Consider the following 17,458-nt stretch of genomic DNA (forward strand, 5'->3'; position numbering starts at 1 on the left):
CCCAGGCCCCAAGGGCATGATCCAGGACTGGCACACCCAAGCGTGAGCATACGCGTGCGCGCGCGCGCGCGCGCGCACACACACACACACACACACACACACACACACACACACACACACACACACACACACACACACACACACACACACACACACACACACACACACACACACACACACACACACACACACACACACACACACACACACACGGCGGCTCTTTAGAAATTAAACATCTGGGCCACATGGCTCACACCTGTAATCCTAACTACTCAGAAGGCTGAGATCTGAGGATGGTGGTTCCAAGTAGGAAAATCCAATTAACCACCAGAAAACTGGAAGTGGAGCTGTGGCTCAAAGCAACAGAGCACTAGCTTTGAATGAAAGAGCTCAGGGTAGCACCCAGACACTGAGTTCTAGCCCCATGACTGACAACACAAAACAAAAAAAACAAAACAAAAAAAAAAGTAGAGTAGACTGACCAGACTAAAAGGAAAACATTTGCATATTATTATACCACCTGAAGCCAATATAAAGGAAAGATCTGAAAGGATGTCCAACAGAATAAATTCAGGTGATTTCTGAGTAATCAGATAATGGATGAACATTTTTTTTCTTTGTACTCATCCATTTTTCCTATTATGAGCATGTTTACTTGTCCTCTACAGGTAGTAATTTAAGATGCAGATACCTATAGAAAAGGAAAATATTATAGGGCAAACCAGGAGTCAAACCAGTTTTACTTAGATGAAAAGCTGGCCATTTTTCATCCTTCCCCTGTAATCTGTTACTTTTTTACAAAACATAAAAGCCTGGCTGGGAATGTGGCTTAGTGGTAGAGTGCTTGCCTTGTATACATGAAGCCCTGGGTTTGATTCCTCAGTACCACATAAACAGAAAAAGCCAGAAATGCCACTGTGGCTCAAGTGGTAGTGCTACCTTTGAGTAAAAGACACACAGGGACAGTGCCCAGGCCCTGAGTTCAAGCCCCAGGACTGGGCAGAGGGAGGGATTGTGTGTGTGTGTCTATAAATACACACACACACACACACACATATATGTGCCTTACAAGACTACAAAATCATGTAAAAATGTCTTTTGGGACTCATATATAAAAAAGACAAGCATCCTTGCATCACTGGGCTCAACCAAGCATGGTACTATATAAGTTAAAAGCTTGAGGCCTGAGTTCAATCTCTAGTATCAGCATAGCAAACATACCTTTTTACGAAAAAATTTCCAACCTAGCATCAATAAATATTCTTTAACAAAACTCAATAGTTAATACAAAAATGAAACTGAAAACCAACTCAGTGGTACAGCAAACAATCTTAAGGCAAAACAAAAACACATAAATCTTTGTTTTTTTGTTTTTTTCTTTTAAAACTCAGGGCCTGAATACTGTTCCTTAACTCTTTTTGCTAAAGGCTTGCACTCTATCACTTGCGACACAGCTCCACATCCAGATTTTTTGGTGCTTAATTGGCAATAAAGTCTCATGAACTTTCCTGACTGGGCTGGCTTCAAACCATGATCATTAGATCTCATCCTTCTGAGTAGCTAGGGTTACAGGCATGAGCCACCAGCAAGCATCTTTACAAATGTTTTTCTTCTCTATACATAGTTTAACTTTCTACATTCCTCTATACTAAGCTCATATATTTAATGCAAACTGTCATTAATCATGGGACCACACTCTGAATAGCATTGACATGGCATTGTTTTCTGTGAAAAAAGCTGAATCTGAAAGATTACGTATTGTACAGATTTCACAATGATTAAACCAAAATTATCTTCTGCTCCATGAGACCTTAAAGTCTTTACTTTTGTCTATTGAAACTGATTGTAAGATATTAAGAAAAAAAAAGCCAATAGTTCAAACATACCTGCCATAGTTCCATGCTGATAGCACTATCCAACTGAACAAGCCTTGTTTCCAAATGCATAGATTGGCTCTCTGGATTATTAAGATTGATTGCTGTACTTTGGTTATGGTGGCGCTGAATCTGTGATAAGTGCATTCTCAAATTGTCACAAAGCTTGCGGAATTCAGCCTTACGAGTATATTGGAGGCAAAATTTGAACGCTGTAAGCATAATTGTCAAATATATTACTAGGTTCTTTCCACTATCAACTCAGTATTCAAATGTCACATGTAAGATTAGTTATTTTAACAAGATTCACCAAACTCATCATTAGTCTTTGAATGTTACAGAACTGTAATGTGCCCAGATTACCATTTTGGACCCTAAACAAACCACAGAATGGTCACTGGTCCTGGTCTAAGACCAACATATGGTTCTAGAGGTTTATAAAGAGGATATTATTGAAATTTAAATTTGGCAAAGATTCACCAGTTTTCAAATCCTAAGAGTAGAAGAGTCTAAGCTGAGATACAATGAATTTACTACATATCTAATTTGGAGTGTAACAACATACTTTCACAGTAACAAAAACAGAAATTGCCAATAATCAAATTTCAGCTATTTACATAGATCAACTACTTGCAAATACTATTTCTAACAGACCCAAAACAAAGTAACAAGTAAATCATTCTATCAATGAAGTTACCAAGAAGCCCAAATTTACTTTTAGTAAAAATTCACATGTGCTAGCCATAAAAACACACGGGGGGCTGGGAATGTGGCCTAGCATACATGAAGCTGGGAATGTGCCTAGCATACATGAAGCCCCTGGGTTCAATTCCTCAGTACCAAATAAACAGAAAAGGCTGAAAGTGGCTCTGTGGCTCAAGTGGTAGAGTGCTAGCCTTGAGCAAAGAAGCTCAGGGACAGTGCCCAGGCCGTGAGTTCAAGGTCCTCCTCCCTCCCCCCAAAGCTAAGGAAGGATCATACATTCAAGGATAGTCTGGACTATGTGAGATCCTGTCTCAATAAAGGAAATGCCAATCATTATTGAAAGACTTAATTTAAAACAGGAAAAAAAGCTAAAGCCACTGTCAAGTGGCTACTACTCAAAAAACAGCATTTACTGCAAGAAAGAACGACAAGTGGCAGTATTTTCAGTTATCAAGAAAGTCTCAATCTCCCTTCAGTAAGACTTCAAGAAAGGAAAAATAGCCAGCTGCCAATGGCATACACCTATAATCCTAACTACTCAGGAAGCTGAGACCTGAGAATCGTGTTTCAAAGCCAGCCCAGACATAAAAGTCTGTAAGATGTTTATCTCCAATTTATCACACAAAAAGCCAGAAGTGGCACTGTGGCTCAAGTATTAGAGTGCTAGCCTTGAGCAAAAGGAGCTTAGGGACAGTGCCCAGGCCCAGAGTTCGAGCCCCAGACTGGCAAAAAGAAAAAAGAAAAATAATTTTTTCCCTAAAATTCTTCATATCCAATAGAGTAAAAAAACAGAAATCAAAGCCAAATACTAGTGGCTCTTGCCAGTAATGCTTGCTACTCGAAAGGCTGAGATCTGAAGGATCACAGTTTGAAGTCAGTATTAAATTAGCAGGAAAGTTCTAAGATTCTTATTGCCAATTAAAGAGCAAAAAGCTGTAACTGCAGCAGCGTTCAGGGACAGTACCAGGGTGAGTTCAAGCCCAGGACCAGCAAAAGAAGGAAAAAAATCAATTTCACCAGAAAGCAATGAAAAGTTCCTTTCTTTCCATCACTTGGAAAATTCCAAAGACTTAAAAAGTCTTTTAGACCTTTTCCAATACATTTCATATGGAACTACTTTAACTGGTAATACAAATTTCTTATTTGGCTATCTACTTAATACTCAAATATTACTCATACTTCAGTTAAGGGTTACACTAATTCATTTTTCCAAGTATTAAAGGAAGTTAATTTGCAAAAATCTATTTTTAAATTAACTTTCCAATCAGTTAACTGAGCTTTCACAGTGAAATTTACCTTGCTGGGCAATGTCATGGTAGAGGCGCTCTACTCTAGAGTTGTTTCGAAGGAGGTCCAAACATTGTCTATACGATTCCCACAGGAACTTAACCCAGGGAGTTAAAAGTAATCTGTCAGTACGATCCTGAGTGTCTTCCCCACTCACAGCACTTAAGAGAACACTAGAAGGAAAAGAAAATTTTTGAAAATGTTATGATTTCCTACTTTCCAATGTGACTCAAAATTCAAAACCAACAGTGATCACTGTGAAATGATATGAAACTTTCCTATGTCTTCACATTTATACATACCTGAACTCCCAACCTGTTATAACCATTTAAGTTAATGCCCTTCTATCCTAAGTCCACTTTTAGAAATTTTAACTGTTATTTGTTGCTGTGATATACATTTAAAACTTCAAAGGTAAGTGTTCTGAAAAAATTACTTCAAATGGGAACAATGAAGACCTTTATAAGAAACACTGCTCCAAATATTTTGTAAAGATGTAACAACTTACTACATACCTCTCAGGAGTTTGAATATTATCCAGATCTTCAATATCTAGCACCATCTGTTGGGATTCTTCTTTAGCAGCTTCAGTTTTTTCCTCTGCTAGTTTCAAATATGCCCTAACAACATCCTCTAAAGATTTAATGTTCACCTAAACAGGGAGGGAAAAAGTAACTCATTTCAAATAAAGAACCATATGTGTATAAAGGAAATTTGTGATACAAAATATATTTACTTTAAAAGGTAAATTTTAAAAACTCAAAACTGAGTTCTATTTATTACCTGTTGACAAATGTTTTTATACTGATATAATCCTTCCTTAGCCAAGTGGCTCTTACGAAGATCCACACAAAGTTCCAAGTATTTCAACATAATTGGCTCGTGTATCTTTTGCCATGTTCTATGTTTCTTACTTTTCATAACATCATAAAGAACATCCAGGGCAGGTTGCTTTTTGCCAACCTCAAGAAATTCTGAAAAAAACAATTCAGCAGCATTAAGTCAGTACATAAAACACTACATTACATACAAGTGTAATTAAACCTTACCTACTGAAGTAATTTCTTAACTCATTACCTATTTCTTAGGTCATGCTTATTTTGAAATTCTAAAAGGAAGCCAAACTGTTAAATCAATGAAGATGGTACTACCTCAAAATATACTAGTAAAACTGCATGGAGGAAAATCTCTCCCAGCGGGGCTAGGAAGTAGGCTCAGTAGTAGAGCGCTTGCCTTGCATGCCTGAGGCCATGTGTTCGATTCCTCAGCACCACATAAGCAAAAAGAAAAAAGCCAGAAGTGGCGCTGTGGCTCAAGTGGTAGAGCGCTAGCCTTGAGCTGAAGAGCTGAGGGACAGCACCCATGCCCAGAGTTCAGGCCCCACAACTGGACCCAAAAAAAAAATCTCTCCCAGCAACTTTTAAAAATCACATTTACCTGACTGAGGAAACCTCTGCTATTTTATGCTACAATGAAACAGAAAAACTCATTAGTCTTTACTACACTTTAAGTTGACTACATTTAAGAGCCTGGGCTTTCTTCTGTTCTTTTTTTTGCCCTACTGTCTTATGGTAAATAAATAAGGGTTCTGATATTGTCCTTAAATATTGTATAATCTATAGTGGGTCCTTTGCCTTTCCACACAAATTTACAACCAGTTTGTAGATGTCTACAAAATCACAAGAATTTTTATTGGAATTACAATGAATCTACAGGTGTAGTTAAGAGTGGAGCTGACAGCAATGGTGAACCTTACAATTCATGAACATAGACTCTCTCCACTCATTTATGCCAGTTCAAACATGAGAAAACAATATCAAGACAAGAATATCAAGACAAGTCCCAACTGGAGATGCTATGGTTGAAGTACGTGTCCAAATTCATATTGACACTTAGTTCCTAATGCAATGGTATTAATGGCTAAGACCTTTAAGAGGTGCATCAGTGGTTCGTTTGTTTTTTGTTTTTGGTCCGTTGTGGAGCTTGAACTCTGGGCTAGGGCACTGTCCCTGCACTCTTCAGCTCAAGGCTCGCGCTCTACCACTTGAGCTACAGCGCCACTCCCAGTTTTCTGGTGTCTTATTGGAGATAAGAGTCTCACAGACTTTCCTGCCAGGGCTGGCTTTGAACCGTGATCCTCAGATCTCAGCCTCCTGAGTAGCTAGGATTACAGGCGTGAGCCACGGGCGCCTGGCTACATCAGTGGTTTTTATAGAAGCAAACTAGATAACTTCTTTTTTTGCCTTCCCATCCTTTCCTCCATGCAAGGGACACAGCATTAGTCACCCTCCAGTAGTAATTCCTATTTCTAAGGTACAGAAGTAGACAGACCTCACCAGACACTGAATCTGCTGACATCTTGAGCCTGGAATTCTCAGCTTCCACAGATGTAAGGAATAAATTTATTCCTGTTGTTAATAAAGTACCTAGGATGTAGTATTTGCTAGAGCAGCACAAAAACACTGAGATGAAGAACCTTCTACAAAATACCTAACCTGTACTTCTCAAAATGGTCAAGGTCATAAAAAGTAAAATTTGGGAACTGTCATAATTTAAGAGTAAAGTTAAGAGACATGACAAATAGAAGCATCTTGGTATAATATCTCTCAGTATTGTATACTATCTTGGTATTGTATCTGTCAGGATTGTGTACTATATACATATAAGCTGTTCATTAGCAGGGGCCAAAGGACATGGCATAGGTGAGAACTCTGTACTATCTTTGAAATAATTCTGTAAAATTCAAACTAACCCAGTGTCAACCTTAAGTTTTACTTACATTGCTCCTTTTGAAATTCAGTCAAAAGAAATGGCTCCAACTTAAAATTTACCTTACCTTTCCTCATCCTTTATTTTTCCTTTGAACTAACACCTAACAGAAGGCTATTTAATCTAAGTCAATGGCTGAAGTTCAGCTTAAAATTAAGAAACTGCCAAATTTAACACAAACACAAAATGTTCAACTGTACACCTGAAAATTGTGAAGCAACTAAAACAAGTTTTACTTGTTTTGTTTTAAATGTTTAGTTTTCTTGGATTAAAAATTCTTGTTCTCTGGGGCTGGGAAGGTGGTTCATTGGTAGAGCGCTTGCCTTGCATGCCTGAGGCCCTGCGTTCGATTCCTCAGCACCACATAAGCAAAAAGAAAAAAGCCAGAAGTGGCGCTGTGGCTCAAGTGGAAGAGCGCTAGCCTTGAGCTGAAGAGCTGAGGGACCGCGCCCAGGCCCAGAGTTCAGGCCCCATGACCGGACCCCCCCCCAAAAAAAAATTCTTGTTCTCTGACAATCTGGCTGGGAGGAATGAAGGTCCACAGTACCAAGATGGAGCACCTGGATCAATGCCCAGCACCCAGAAAAGAACCAAACAAAAAAATCTCAACAGTATATACTTTATATACCAAATAACTCTGTGGTAGGCAAACAAATGGCCATAAAAACCCTTTATTTGGGTTTTACTAAATCTACAGGTTTAGTAATCATTTCTATCATTTCTTCTTCCAATTATTCCTTCTAGGAATGAATGGTATGTCCCAACAGTCCTTCCAGTGAAAACTACAATGGTCTCTAACTCTCCAATCTATCTGTCTGTATGTCTGTCTATATTTTGCTCAGCTGTAGGCTTGAACTCAGGGCCAGGGCTGTCCCTGAGCTCTTCTGCTCAAGACTAGTGGTCTACCACTTTGAAGCTCCACTTCTGGTTTTTGAGTGGTTAACTGGAGATAAGAGTCTCATGAGGAAGTGGCACTGTGGCTCTAGTGGTAGAGCACTAGCCTTGTGCTGAAGAGCTGAGGACAGCAGCCAGGCTAAGAGTTCAAGCCCCATGACTGACCAAAAAAAAAAAATGTAATACAAGAGTCTCATGAGGACTTTCTTGTTTTCTGGTGGTTGGAGATAAGATTATGAATCTTCTTGTCTGGGCTGGCTTTGAACTGTGAACCTCAGACTTCAGCCTCCTGAGTAGCTAGGATTACAGGCATGAGCTGCTGGCAGCCAGCAAGACTTTATTAAAATATATTGGAGAATTGGAGAGCGGTGCACCAGTGGCTCACACCTGTAATCTTAGCTACTCAGGAGGCTGAGATCTGAGGACCACAGTTCAGAGCCAGCAAGATTATTCATGGGGCTGAGAAGGTGGCTCAGTGGTAGAGCGCCTGCTTTGCATGCATGAGGCCCTGGGTTCGATTCCTCAGCACCACATAAGCAAAAAGAAAAAAGCCGGAAGTGGCACTGTGGCTGAAGTGGTAGAGTGCTAGCCTTGAGCTAAAGAGCTGAGAGACAGTGCCCAGGCCCAGAGTTCAGGCCCCACGACCGGACCCAAAAAAGAGATTCATGAGAATCTTATCTCCAATCAACTACCAGAAAACCAGAAGTGGCACTGTGACTCAATGGGTAGAGCACTAGCCTTGAACTGAAGAGCCCAGACCCAGAGTTCAAGACCCACAACCAACAACAACAACAACAAAAAAACCTTCACCATTTCACACAGTCCTCCTTCAACTGAGTAACAAAAAAAAAGTAACCTTATGCTAAGGAGCCGTGGCTCTCATCTATAATCCTAGCCACAAGAGACTGAGACTGAGACCTGAGGATTGCAGTGCAACACCAGCCCAGGCAGAATGGGTCCATGATTCACTCTTTCCAATTAACCAGGGAAAAAAATGGAAGCAACTGTGGTTCAAGTGGTAGAGTACTATCCTAAAACAGAAAAAGCCAAGTGAGAGCACAAAGCCCCAAGAGTTCATAATTTTGGAATACGACGTCTTTCCTTATCTGGGAGCATAAAGTTATCTAAAGCCATGTGTACTTTAGATGTTTTGCAAAGCTATTTAACTAAGTCACTTATCAATAAAGATTGTAGAAGTAAATGCCTTTAATTAAATTTACCCTTTACAATAAGAAGCACAGCAGTAACTCTAAAATGACCTATTATATCTAGCTCCTAACCTTATGCTGAAGATTAAATTTTTATTAATATATTTAATTAATTTAATTAATTGATGGGTCCATCAATTTTTTGTTGTTGTTGTTGGTCATGGGGCTTGAACTCTGGGGCCTCGGCACTGTCCCTGCACTCTTCAGCTCAAGTCAAGTGCTCTACCACTTGAGCCACAGCATCCCTTCTGGTTTTCTAGTGGTTACCTGGAGGTAAGAGGCTCACAGACTTACTTGCCCAGGCTGGCTTTGAACCACTATCCTCAAATTTCAGCCTCCTGAATAGCTAGGATTACAGGCATGAGCCATAGGCGCCCAGCTTTGATCTATCAATTTTTAACATGATATAGAGACAAATGGAGTGCTAAAACTTTAGAGAGCTGGGCTGGGAAGGTGGCTCAGTGGTAGAGCACTTGCCTTGCATGCATGAGGCCCTGGGTTCCGATTCCTCAACACCATATAAGCAAAAAGAAAAAAGAGCCAGCAGGGGCGCTATGGTTTAAATGGTAGAGCGCTAGCCTTGAGCTGAAGAGCTGAGGGACAGTGCCCAGGCCCAGAGTTCAGGCCCCAAAACTGGACCCCTCCCCCGCAAAAAGAAGTTTAGAGAGCTGAGCCCAGCATGCAAGAATGACACAATACAAACTGTCTAAAAATAATACTTTCCAAATCTCTAATTTTAAAAAATTTTAAACAGGAATATTATTCCTTAATCTCATTTTTCAAATATTGTTTTGGAGCTAGATTTGGCATACACCTGTAATTTCAGCTCTTGCCAAGTCAAAATTTGAGACTAGCCTAAACTACCTAGCCAAACCCTGTTCCAAAAATCTTTACTTAGGGATAAAACTAAAAGCATTTTTCAAATCAGACTTTCTAACTTCAAAAGAAAAGCTTCCAATAACATACAAGACACAATCACATCAAACATGAAAACATAGCCAAAGGATGTTTTTCAAATGATGGAAAATGGATTTTTCATGACATATAGTGGAGACTATTCTAATGTTTACTCAAGAAAGACTTAGTTCCTCTTTATGGGGGGAGAGATTTGAGGGAAGGAATTATCATCTATTAAAGACTCTAGTCCAATATTTGAAAGATATATTTATTTCCTAATTTCCAGCTTAATAGCCTAGAAATTAAAACTACAAGTTTGACTATTACTAGGATGGTAGGCATTTTAAGTTTACCTTTTTGGACATATGAAACTATGCATCAATCAATAAAGGTTTAAATCAGCCATTCATTTTTACTAGTTTGCACAATAGTCCAAATAGATGTTACTCAACTTACAGGTTTCATAAGCATTTTTTAAAGGCATTTGTTGTAGAGTGTAGACTAAAAGCTACTTTGACACTACTAATAACATAATATGGAAAAGTGGCTTCTGAATAATTATGATATGAATTTCTTGCTTATAACTGCTGGGCCAAGGTCATCTCTCTATATGGTTATTGTAATTTTCCCCCCAAAATACTTCTCCTGTATAATGCTTAGGGAAGATTTGGATTATTCTGTTTAAATTTACTATTTATTAAGACAACACATTGGGTTAGATCTAACTATATCTGGAATTACAAATGTTCAGAGAAAATTAAAATGAGATTTCTGTAGTAAAACATACTTTTATTAATATACTAGTTAGTGTTTAGAAAGCAGTGCCTTGTGCCATCCACAATCTGCTCAGAGAACAAATCTTTCACTCAAAAGGCAAGATATATAAGTTACTACTTAGAAAATAAGGTATCTACTACAGAACAGCCCAACAGTTTACATGGCTGTAGCTGGAGGCAGTAGGGACCTGGGTAAACAAGATCCAACTTTCTACCTACAGTATCTTTCTCGTATTGCCTATTTTACTCTCAAAATACTTTCCCCAGCTCATTCTTCATGAATCAAGTCATTTCAACTTATAAACTGTGGAAAACAAATTTGAAGCACACTTCATGACCTTCCTATTTCAAAAAAGCTAACTGAAACACAAAGATTCGAACAAAGATGAAAGGTTCAAACTAACACATCAAATTATGTACTATTAGCCCATACAGATTGCAGTTCTTCAGACTAGCCCGATTTAACAACACGAAAAGACCTGTTGTTGAGGCATACAAATGACTAAAAGGCCTCTACAACGGCTTTGTAATCAAGCAAGTCACTTCATATACCACAATATAATTGTAAGTCTCAACCATCTAAATAATCATCTTTGCTATTTATAGTAGTAAATTTCCTTCACAATCTATTTTCTTATATACATATTTGTCATATCTAGCCTTTAGAATCAAAGTCATCTTCTAACCTTTTCAAATTATTGTACATACTGTTCCTTCCCTCATTTTTTTTAATGTGACCAACACATCTTTTCTCCTGATTATCAGGAGCACTCATGTTTTTAAAGTGGCACCCATGGCCTTTTCACAAAGTGACATTTCAAACAATTTAATAAGCTCTCCGAACATAAATCTGTACCTAACATAGCCCCTCCATCCACAATACGGGTCTTCGGTTTGGATGAAGGGTAAAACATGCTCATGGAAACATTATTAGGTTCAAAACAAAAGCAATAAAAAATTATTTTGAAGACCCGGCATGCACAAGGCACTCGCACCCCTATAATATCAGAGTATTACACATGATTCTTGAAGAGATCGCCCAAGTTTTTCCTGCAAGTGCCCAGTGCTTAAGCACACATATAGAAACAGAAATAGGCAAGTAGCAGCGCTGGAGCGAAAAAAAACTGATCTGGATGTCAAGAGCTTGGTTTTCGTCTCGTGGCTCAACAAACTTCCGGAGTGACCTTGGGAAAACCATTCTCTCTAGGCCTAGTTTAGGAAGGACTCCTAAAGACTAAAAATATTAACTCTGTTCCAACTTCTTGTGATTTAGAGTTAAGCTTTCTAACCGACCCTAATTAATGTCACACTGATACGGGGGGGGGGGAGGGGGAGTCCAGGTAACAGGTTAAATGGGTCAGGGGCTCTAAAGTACACAGAAGTAACTGAGGAAGAGTTAAGTGAACCCAGACCCCGCAAAGCACCGCGCGAACCCTGGGGGCAGAGGTTCCTGCAGGAGGGAGGGCTAGGGGTGGGCCTGCCGGGCTCCGGGTCCCGGCGGGAGGTGGAGCCGAGGTTCTCGCGTGCATTGTCCCCGGGAGGGAGCCATGTTTCCTCCTCCCCGACACTCCCAGATGGCGGCCAGGGGCGCAGGGCCTAAGCAGACCACGGCCGGTGGCCTGGAGAGCTGGCTGGAGGTGGAAGGGAAGGAACTCTGGGCTGGGCAGGCCTTTCTGCCGAGCCTCGGTGCCGCAGAAACACCAGGAGTCACCGAAGAAAAACAGGCTCCCAGGACGGTTCCCGATCCGCGCCTCCCACCCCAGCGCGCTGGAGTGGGACAGGAAACCGTGGCCGGCCCGGGGAAAGCGGCGGCCAGCCCCAGAGGGCTCCCCACGGACCGCAGCCCGGGCGGCGGCCAGCAAGGCCCGGCCCTCAACCTCCAGGCCTCGGGCCGCCTCGGCCCGGCGCGCCCCGCTCCCCTACTCACCGTTGGCGCGTTTGAGGGCATTTTCCGGCCTCTGGAAGTAGGCCGGCATCTTGGCGGTAGGCTCAGCTCACCCGGCGTCAGCCGACTCCCTAGTGGCCCGGGCGGGGAGAGGAGACCAAAGGGAACCAGCGCGAGGTTCCACGCGCCTCGCCAGCAGTCGCCCGCGCCCAGCCGGCCAGAGACGGAAAGGAAGGGACCACGTGACCCCTCGCGCGGCGGCACCGCCGCCGCCCGAGCCCCGGATGTAAGGGGGCGGACCTCCTCACAAGCCCCCGCCCCTCACTGCGCGCAGGCGCGCTGGCATCACGCGCGTCGGCTGACGTGGCGGCGCCGGTGGCGTCTTTGGTACGCACTGGGGCGGGGCTCGCGGGGCCCTCTTTATGGGGCGCGCCCGGAGGACGTTAGGGGAGCTGATCTCAGGCCGGCACCGCTGGAGCGAGGGTCAGGGTGGGGAGAATGGCAGGAGAAAAGGCAGCTGTCTACCAAGCTCAGGTCGGCTTGGTTTGCGCGGAGCCATGTCTTCGGCTAGACTGCGGGCCTACGTGCTGAGCCCACCCCGCCGAGGCTGGGAGCTGGTACGGCCGGCGCGCGCTGCCCGCCGCGGGGCCCGCGGTGACCCGCCCCGGGAGGGCCGAGGCGGGGGCAGCCGGGCCGGCCTCCCACCCGCGTCATCTCGTACTCTTGGTGAAACAAAGTCGATGTCGCAGGATTGCCGGAGAAATGGAGACCCGGGCGCGGCGGCAGGGGCGGAGCCCGGGCGCGGGTCCCACTGCAGGGGCTTTAAAAATGCTTGAGGCGCTCTTGCCTGCAGCCCACGTCACAAACAACTCTAGGAGATCATTTCGTGAGGGGAAGTTTAATCACGAGCTCTGTTTTATTGCTGAGTATACGATTCTGATGCTCGCGGATTAATTACTATACCTGGAACTTAAAAGCCATTTTAACCGAGGTTAGCTCTTAAGCCCTTTGATAGGAAAGACGGGGTGGGGGACTGGGAAGGTGGCCCAGTGGGAAGGTGGCTCAGTGGTAGAGCGCTTGCCTCGCATGCATGAGGCCCTCGGTTCAGTTCCTCAGCACCACATAAGCAGAAAAAGCCGGAAGTGGCGCTGTGGCTCAAGTGGTAGAGCGCTAGCCTTGAGCTGAAGAGCTGAGGGACAGCGCCCAGGCCCAGAGTTCAGGCCCCACGACCGGACCCCCCCCCCCAAAAAAAAAAGATGATCAATTCTAAAAGAGAGACTTAAAATTTAAAAACTTAAACTACTTGGACCATTCTGAATGCATAAGCTCATTCCCCTCTAAAGGTAACCAAACAGGATTGATTTTTTAAAATAGAAAAGTAAAAAGTAGCCAAGTGCTGGTGCTGGGTGCTCAGGCCTGTAATCCTAGCTAAAGATCACTATCAAAGCCAGCTGAGCAGGAAGTGACTCTGGCTCAAAGTGGTAGAGAGCTACCCTTGAGCAGAAGGGCTCAGGGACAGCACCTGGCTCCCAATTCAAGCTCCAGGACAAACTAAAAAGAAAAAGAAAATAGTGGCAAGCAAACTAGGTGCCTCACAACCAACTGTATTCCCAATTGGTCCCAGATCTCAGAACTGGGAGAAAGTGGGGTGGGGAGGGGAGGTAATTAAATAGTGAAACCTTATCAAAACAAAATATCCTAAGTGAGATAGTGCATGTGTGTTGTGCCAGCATTGCTGGAGGCAATTTCTGAAAAAGAAAAAGGGCCTAGGAAGTGGCTAGTGAGTGGGAGGCCTTGAGTTTAATGTCAGTACTAAAAAAGAAAAAGCAACAGCACTAAGCTTTAGCAGTTGTTTTATGGTCAGGATCAAGGAACTTGTCAGTTTATTATAATTAAGTCAAAATTAAGGAGCCAAACCTAAGAATAATTCTTTCATGCACTGCAGATAAAAAGTATTTAGTAGAGCCAGGCGTCAGTGGCTCACTCCTGTAATCCTAGCTATTCAGGAGGCTGAGATTTGAGAATCGTGGTTCAAAGCCAGTCCAGCAGGAAAGTCCCTGAGACTCATCTCCAATTAACCACCAGAATGCCAGAAGTGGTAATATGGCTCAAGTGGTAGAGAGCTTTCCTTGAGCTGAAGAGCTGAAGGAAAGTGCCCAGGCCCAGATTTCAAGCCCCAGACCGACCAAAAAAAAAAAGTATTTAGTAGACCATAGGAAGATGTAAGCAGAATTTAAAAAGAAAATTTGACCTAAATATCAGAAAAAGTTTTCTGACATTCTAGACTTTTGCTTATATCCCAAAGAAAATTATAGAAAATTATTAATTTGGTAGACCTATGATCAAATACTAGAATATTGAGAGATACAGTGAATTTTGAGTATTCCTACACATTGATCAGTTCCTTTTCAAATTATTTAAAGTATATTAAGCATTGGAAATACAGCTATTAAGTTCATAAGATAAAATTAAAGTGTGAGGCTGGGCACAGTAGCTCAGGCATGTAAACTCAGTTACTCCAGAGAGAGACTGAAGTAGGTAGGAGAATCAATTGAGCCAAAAAGCAAATTCAAAATTTTTCTTTTTCCCCTTCTTCCTTTTTTTGATTAATTTAGCGATTGGTGCTGGGAATTGAACCCAAGGCCTTGAACATGCTTGGCAAGCTGTCACTTGGCTTACCCTGACCTCCTTTTTTGCTTGGTTTTGGGTTTGGTGGTGGTTGTGTTTTTTTGTTTTGGTTTGTTTTGGTTTAGTTGGTTGTGGGCTTGAATTCTGGGCCTAGGCTCTATCCCTCAACTCGTCAGCTCAAGGCTAGTGCTCTACCAATAGAGCTACACTGCCACTTCTGGTTTTCTGAGTGGTTTATTGGAGATGAGTCTCATGGCCTTTCCTGCCTGGGCTGGCTTTGAATGGCGGTCCTCAGATCTCAGCCTCATGAGTAGCTAGGGTTACAGGTATGAACCATGGGCACCCGGCCCCTCATTTTTCCCCCACCAGATACATTACTTTTTAGACAATATCACATCTTCCCTCACTCTCTCTCTCAGTTTCAGATACTCTTTGTGAATGAATAAAGAAAGGCACAATGTCAATTACCAAGATAAATTTACCTGGCACATAACATCACTGGCATACCATCGAGCCCAGCTATTCCCTGGGCATGTGGGAAGCTATGCCCAAAGCTACACAAACCAACTAGGTCAAAAAAGCAGAGTGAGTAAGACACTCTGGGGTGTGGTTTGAAAATAAGCTTCTCAGTTAACATGTCAAACACAATTAGAAGGAAAGCTGGAGCCACAGGGTGTGGACTTTTGTGTTGGGGAGATGGAGGTTAGATGATCTCCTGGACCTTGTCATTGAATTTGCTTCTCACAGAGCAACTTAAATGCCACCTGTTCTGAGAGCTCATCTCTGAGAGCCAATTAACTCTGAAGACCATTGTCTTAATGCCCAAAGCAATAAGTTGTTTTTCTCAGGCATTTTTGCAATAGCAAAAAAAAAAAAAGTTAACTAATGTACATGCTTAGAAAAACAACAAATTCCTATTGAAGCTGGGGCAGTGGCTCACATCTGTAAGCCTAGCTATTCAGGAGGCAGAAATTCAAGAGAGTCAATAAAAGTTGGGTATGGTGGTACTCACCTGTCATCCCAACTACCCAGGAAGCATAAGTAAGGGAATTGTATTCCAGGCCATCTAGGAATAAATTCAAGACCCTTTTAGAAAGCAAGACTTACTGGTCTGGCTCAAATACTAGAATGCTTGCTTCAGCATTGTACATTGCTTTGAGGAGTGAGGGAGAGAAAGAGGGAGAAAAATGAGGGGTAACAAGTTGGACAAGAAATGTACTCACTACCTTACTTATGTAACTGGAACTCCTTTGTACATCACCTTGACAATAAAATTGAAAAAAATAAATTAAAAAAATATATGTATAAGTCCCAAATAAGAAGATTGACCAAACAGCAGAGTATAACAGCATATCTCAGTACTAATGGTGACTGAAGCAGGATGGTACCAATTTGGGCTACCCAATGAGTTTAAGGCCAGTCTAAGCTGCAAAGTGAGACCTTGTCAGAGAGAGAGAGAGAGAGACAGAAAGAGAGAAAGAGAGAGAGCCCTCACACCTGTAACCCTAACTACATAGATTGCTGAGATCTGAGGTTCTATGTTCAAAGCCAAACCAAACAGAAATGTTTGTGAGTCTATTTCCAGTTAGTAGGAAGTAGAGCTGTGGCTCAAAGGATAGAGCACTAGTCTTGAGCAAGAAAGGCTTAGGGACAGTGCCCAGGCCCTGAGTACAAGCCCAAGAATGGCACAAGGAGAAAAAAAAAAAAAAAAGATTGACATCATAGTAAGGCTGCCCAGGTAAGCTAGGTTTGAACTCAGTCTGTTCCCACAGCCCAGATAGCTCCAAGTATGATGGCACTGAGGTCAGTCATAGTTAAAGTTTGCTGGGAGTACTTACTTCCCTTCTCTCCCCTGACTCTGCCCTCTGCTACTTAACTCCCCTTAACTCCCCTTAACACTGTGGACTTGTCTGGCAGGTCTGATGGCACAGAGTGATGAAAGAGGAGGGTGGGAGTCATCTATTCCAGTCATCTGCTTCTCTATAAATAATGTCTCCACCTCTGCCTAGTGTCACCCATCAAACTTATACAACCTTCATTATCCTTCCCTCCCTGTCTGTACCCAGCACCAACTCTCTCAAACCCTTTATCTTATTATTTATCCATCATTTCACTCATTTGTTTTCCAAATGCTGCTTTTGTCACAGACAAAAGTGGCCCTGGGGGCCTTGCTGCTTGAGGCTACTCCCTAAGTTTTTCTTTGAGGAGATGTTTAAGGCATTACCCAAGGCCAGAGATAGGGAGCAAGGAGGAGCAATAAACCTAATACTTTCATGCTGTTTTACCTCTGTGACATTTTACCTTTTCTCTCTGTCCTCAAGTTTGAATCTCAGGATCTGAATTTATTTATTTATTTATTTATTTATTTATTTATTTATTTATTGGGTTTGGTCGTGGGGCCTGAGCTCTGGGCCTGGGCGCTGTCCCTCAGATCTTCAGCTCAAGGCTAGCACTCTACCACACAGAACCACTTCCGGCTTTTCATTTCTGCTTATGTGGTGCGGAGGAATTGAACCCAGGGCCTTATGCATGCAA

At 42.4% G+C, this 17,458-nt stretch overlaps 1 protein-coding gene across 1 annotated transcript in view; it reads right to left on the reverse strand.

The window, feature by feature from the left end:
- Eif3a (eukaryotic translation initiation factor 3 subunit A) overlaps positions 1 to 12,524 on the reverse strand; it is a 43,536-nt gene extending 31,012 nt beyond the window's left edge. Inside the window, exons 1-5 of the mRNA XM_069988126.1 lie at positions 12,338 to 12,524; positions 4,650 to 4,840; positions 4,382 to 4,518; positions 3,876 to 4,039; positions 1,887 to 2,086 (exon numbers count right to left, since the gene is read on the reverse strand). Of these exons, the coding sequence (XP_069844227.1) occupies positions 1,887 to 2,086; positions 3,876 to 4,039; positions 4,382 to 4,518; positions 4,650 to 4,840; positions 12,338 to 12,386 (741 nt within the window). The 5' untranslated portion in view covers positions 12,387 to 12,524. The remainder of the gene's footprint in view (positions 1 to 1,886; positions 2,087 to 3,875; positions 4,040 to 4,381; positions 4,519 to 4,649; positions 4,841 to 12,337) is intronic.
- Between the last annotated feature and the right edge of the window lie 4,934 nt (positions 12,525 to 17,458).

Source organism: Dipodomys merriami, unplaced genomic scaffold (genome assembly GCF_024711535.1).
Source record: "Dipodomys merriami isolate MVZ:Mamm:240054 unplaced genomic scaffold, mDipMer1.0.p SCAF_35, whole genome shotgun sequence".
Lineage (NCBI taxonomy): Eukaryota > Metazoa > Chordata > Mammalia > Rodentia > Heteromyidae > Dipodomys > Dipodomys merriami.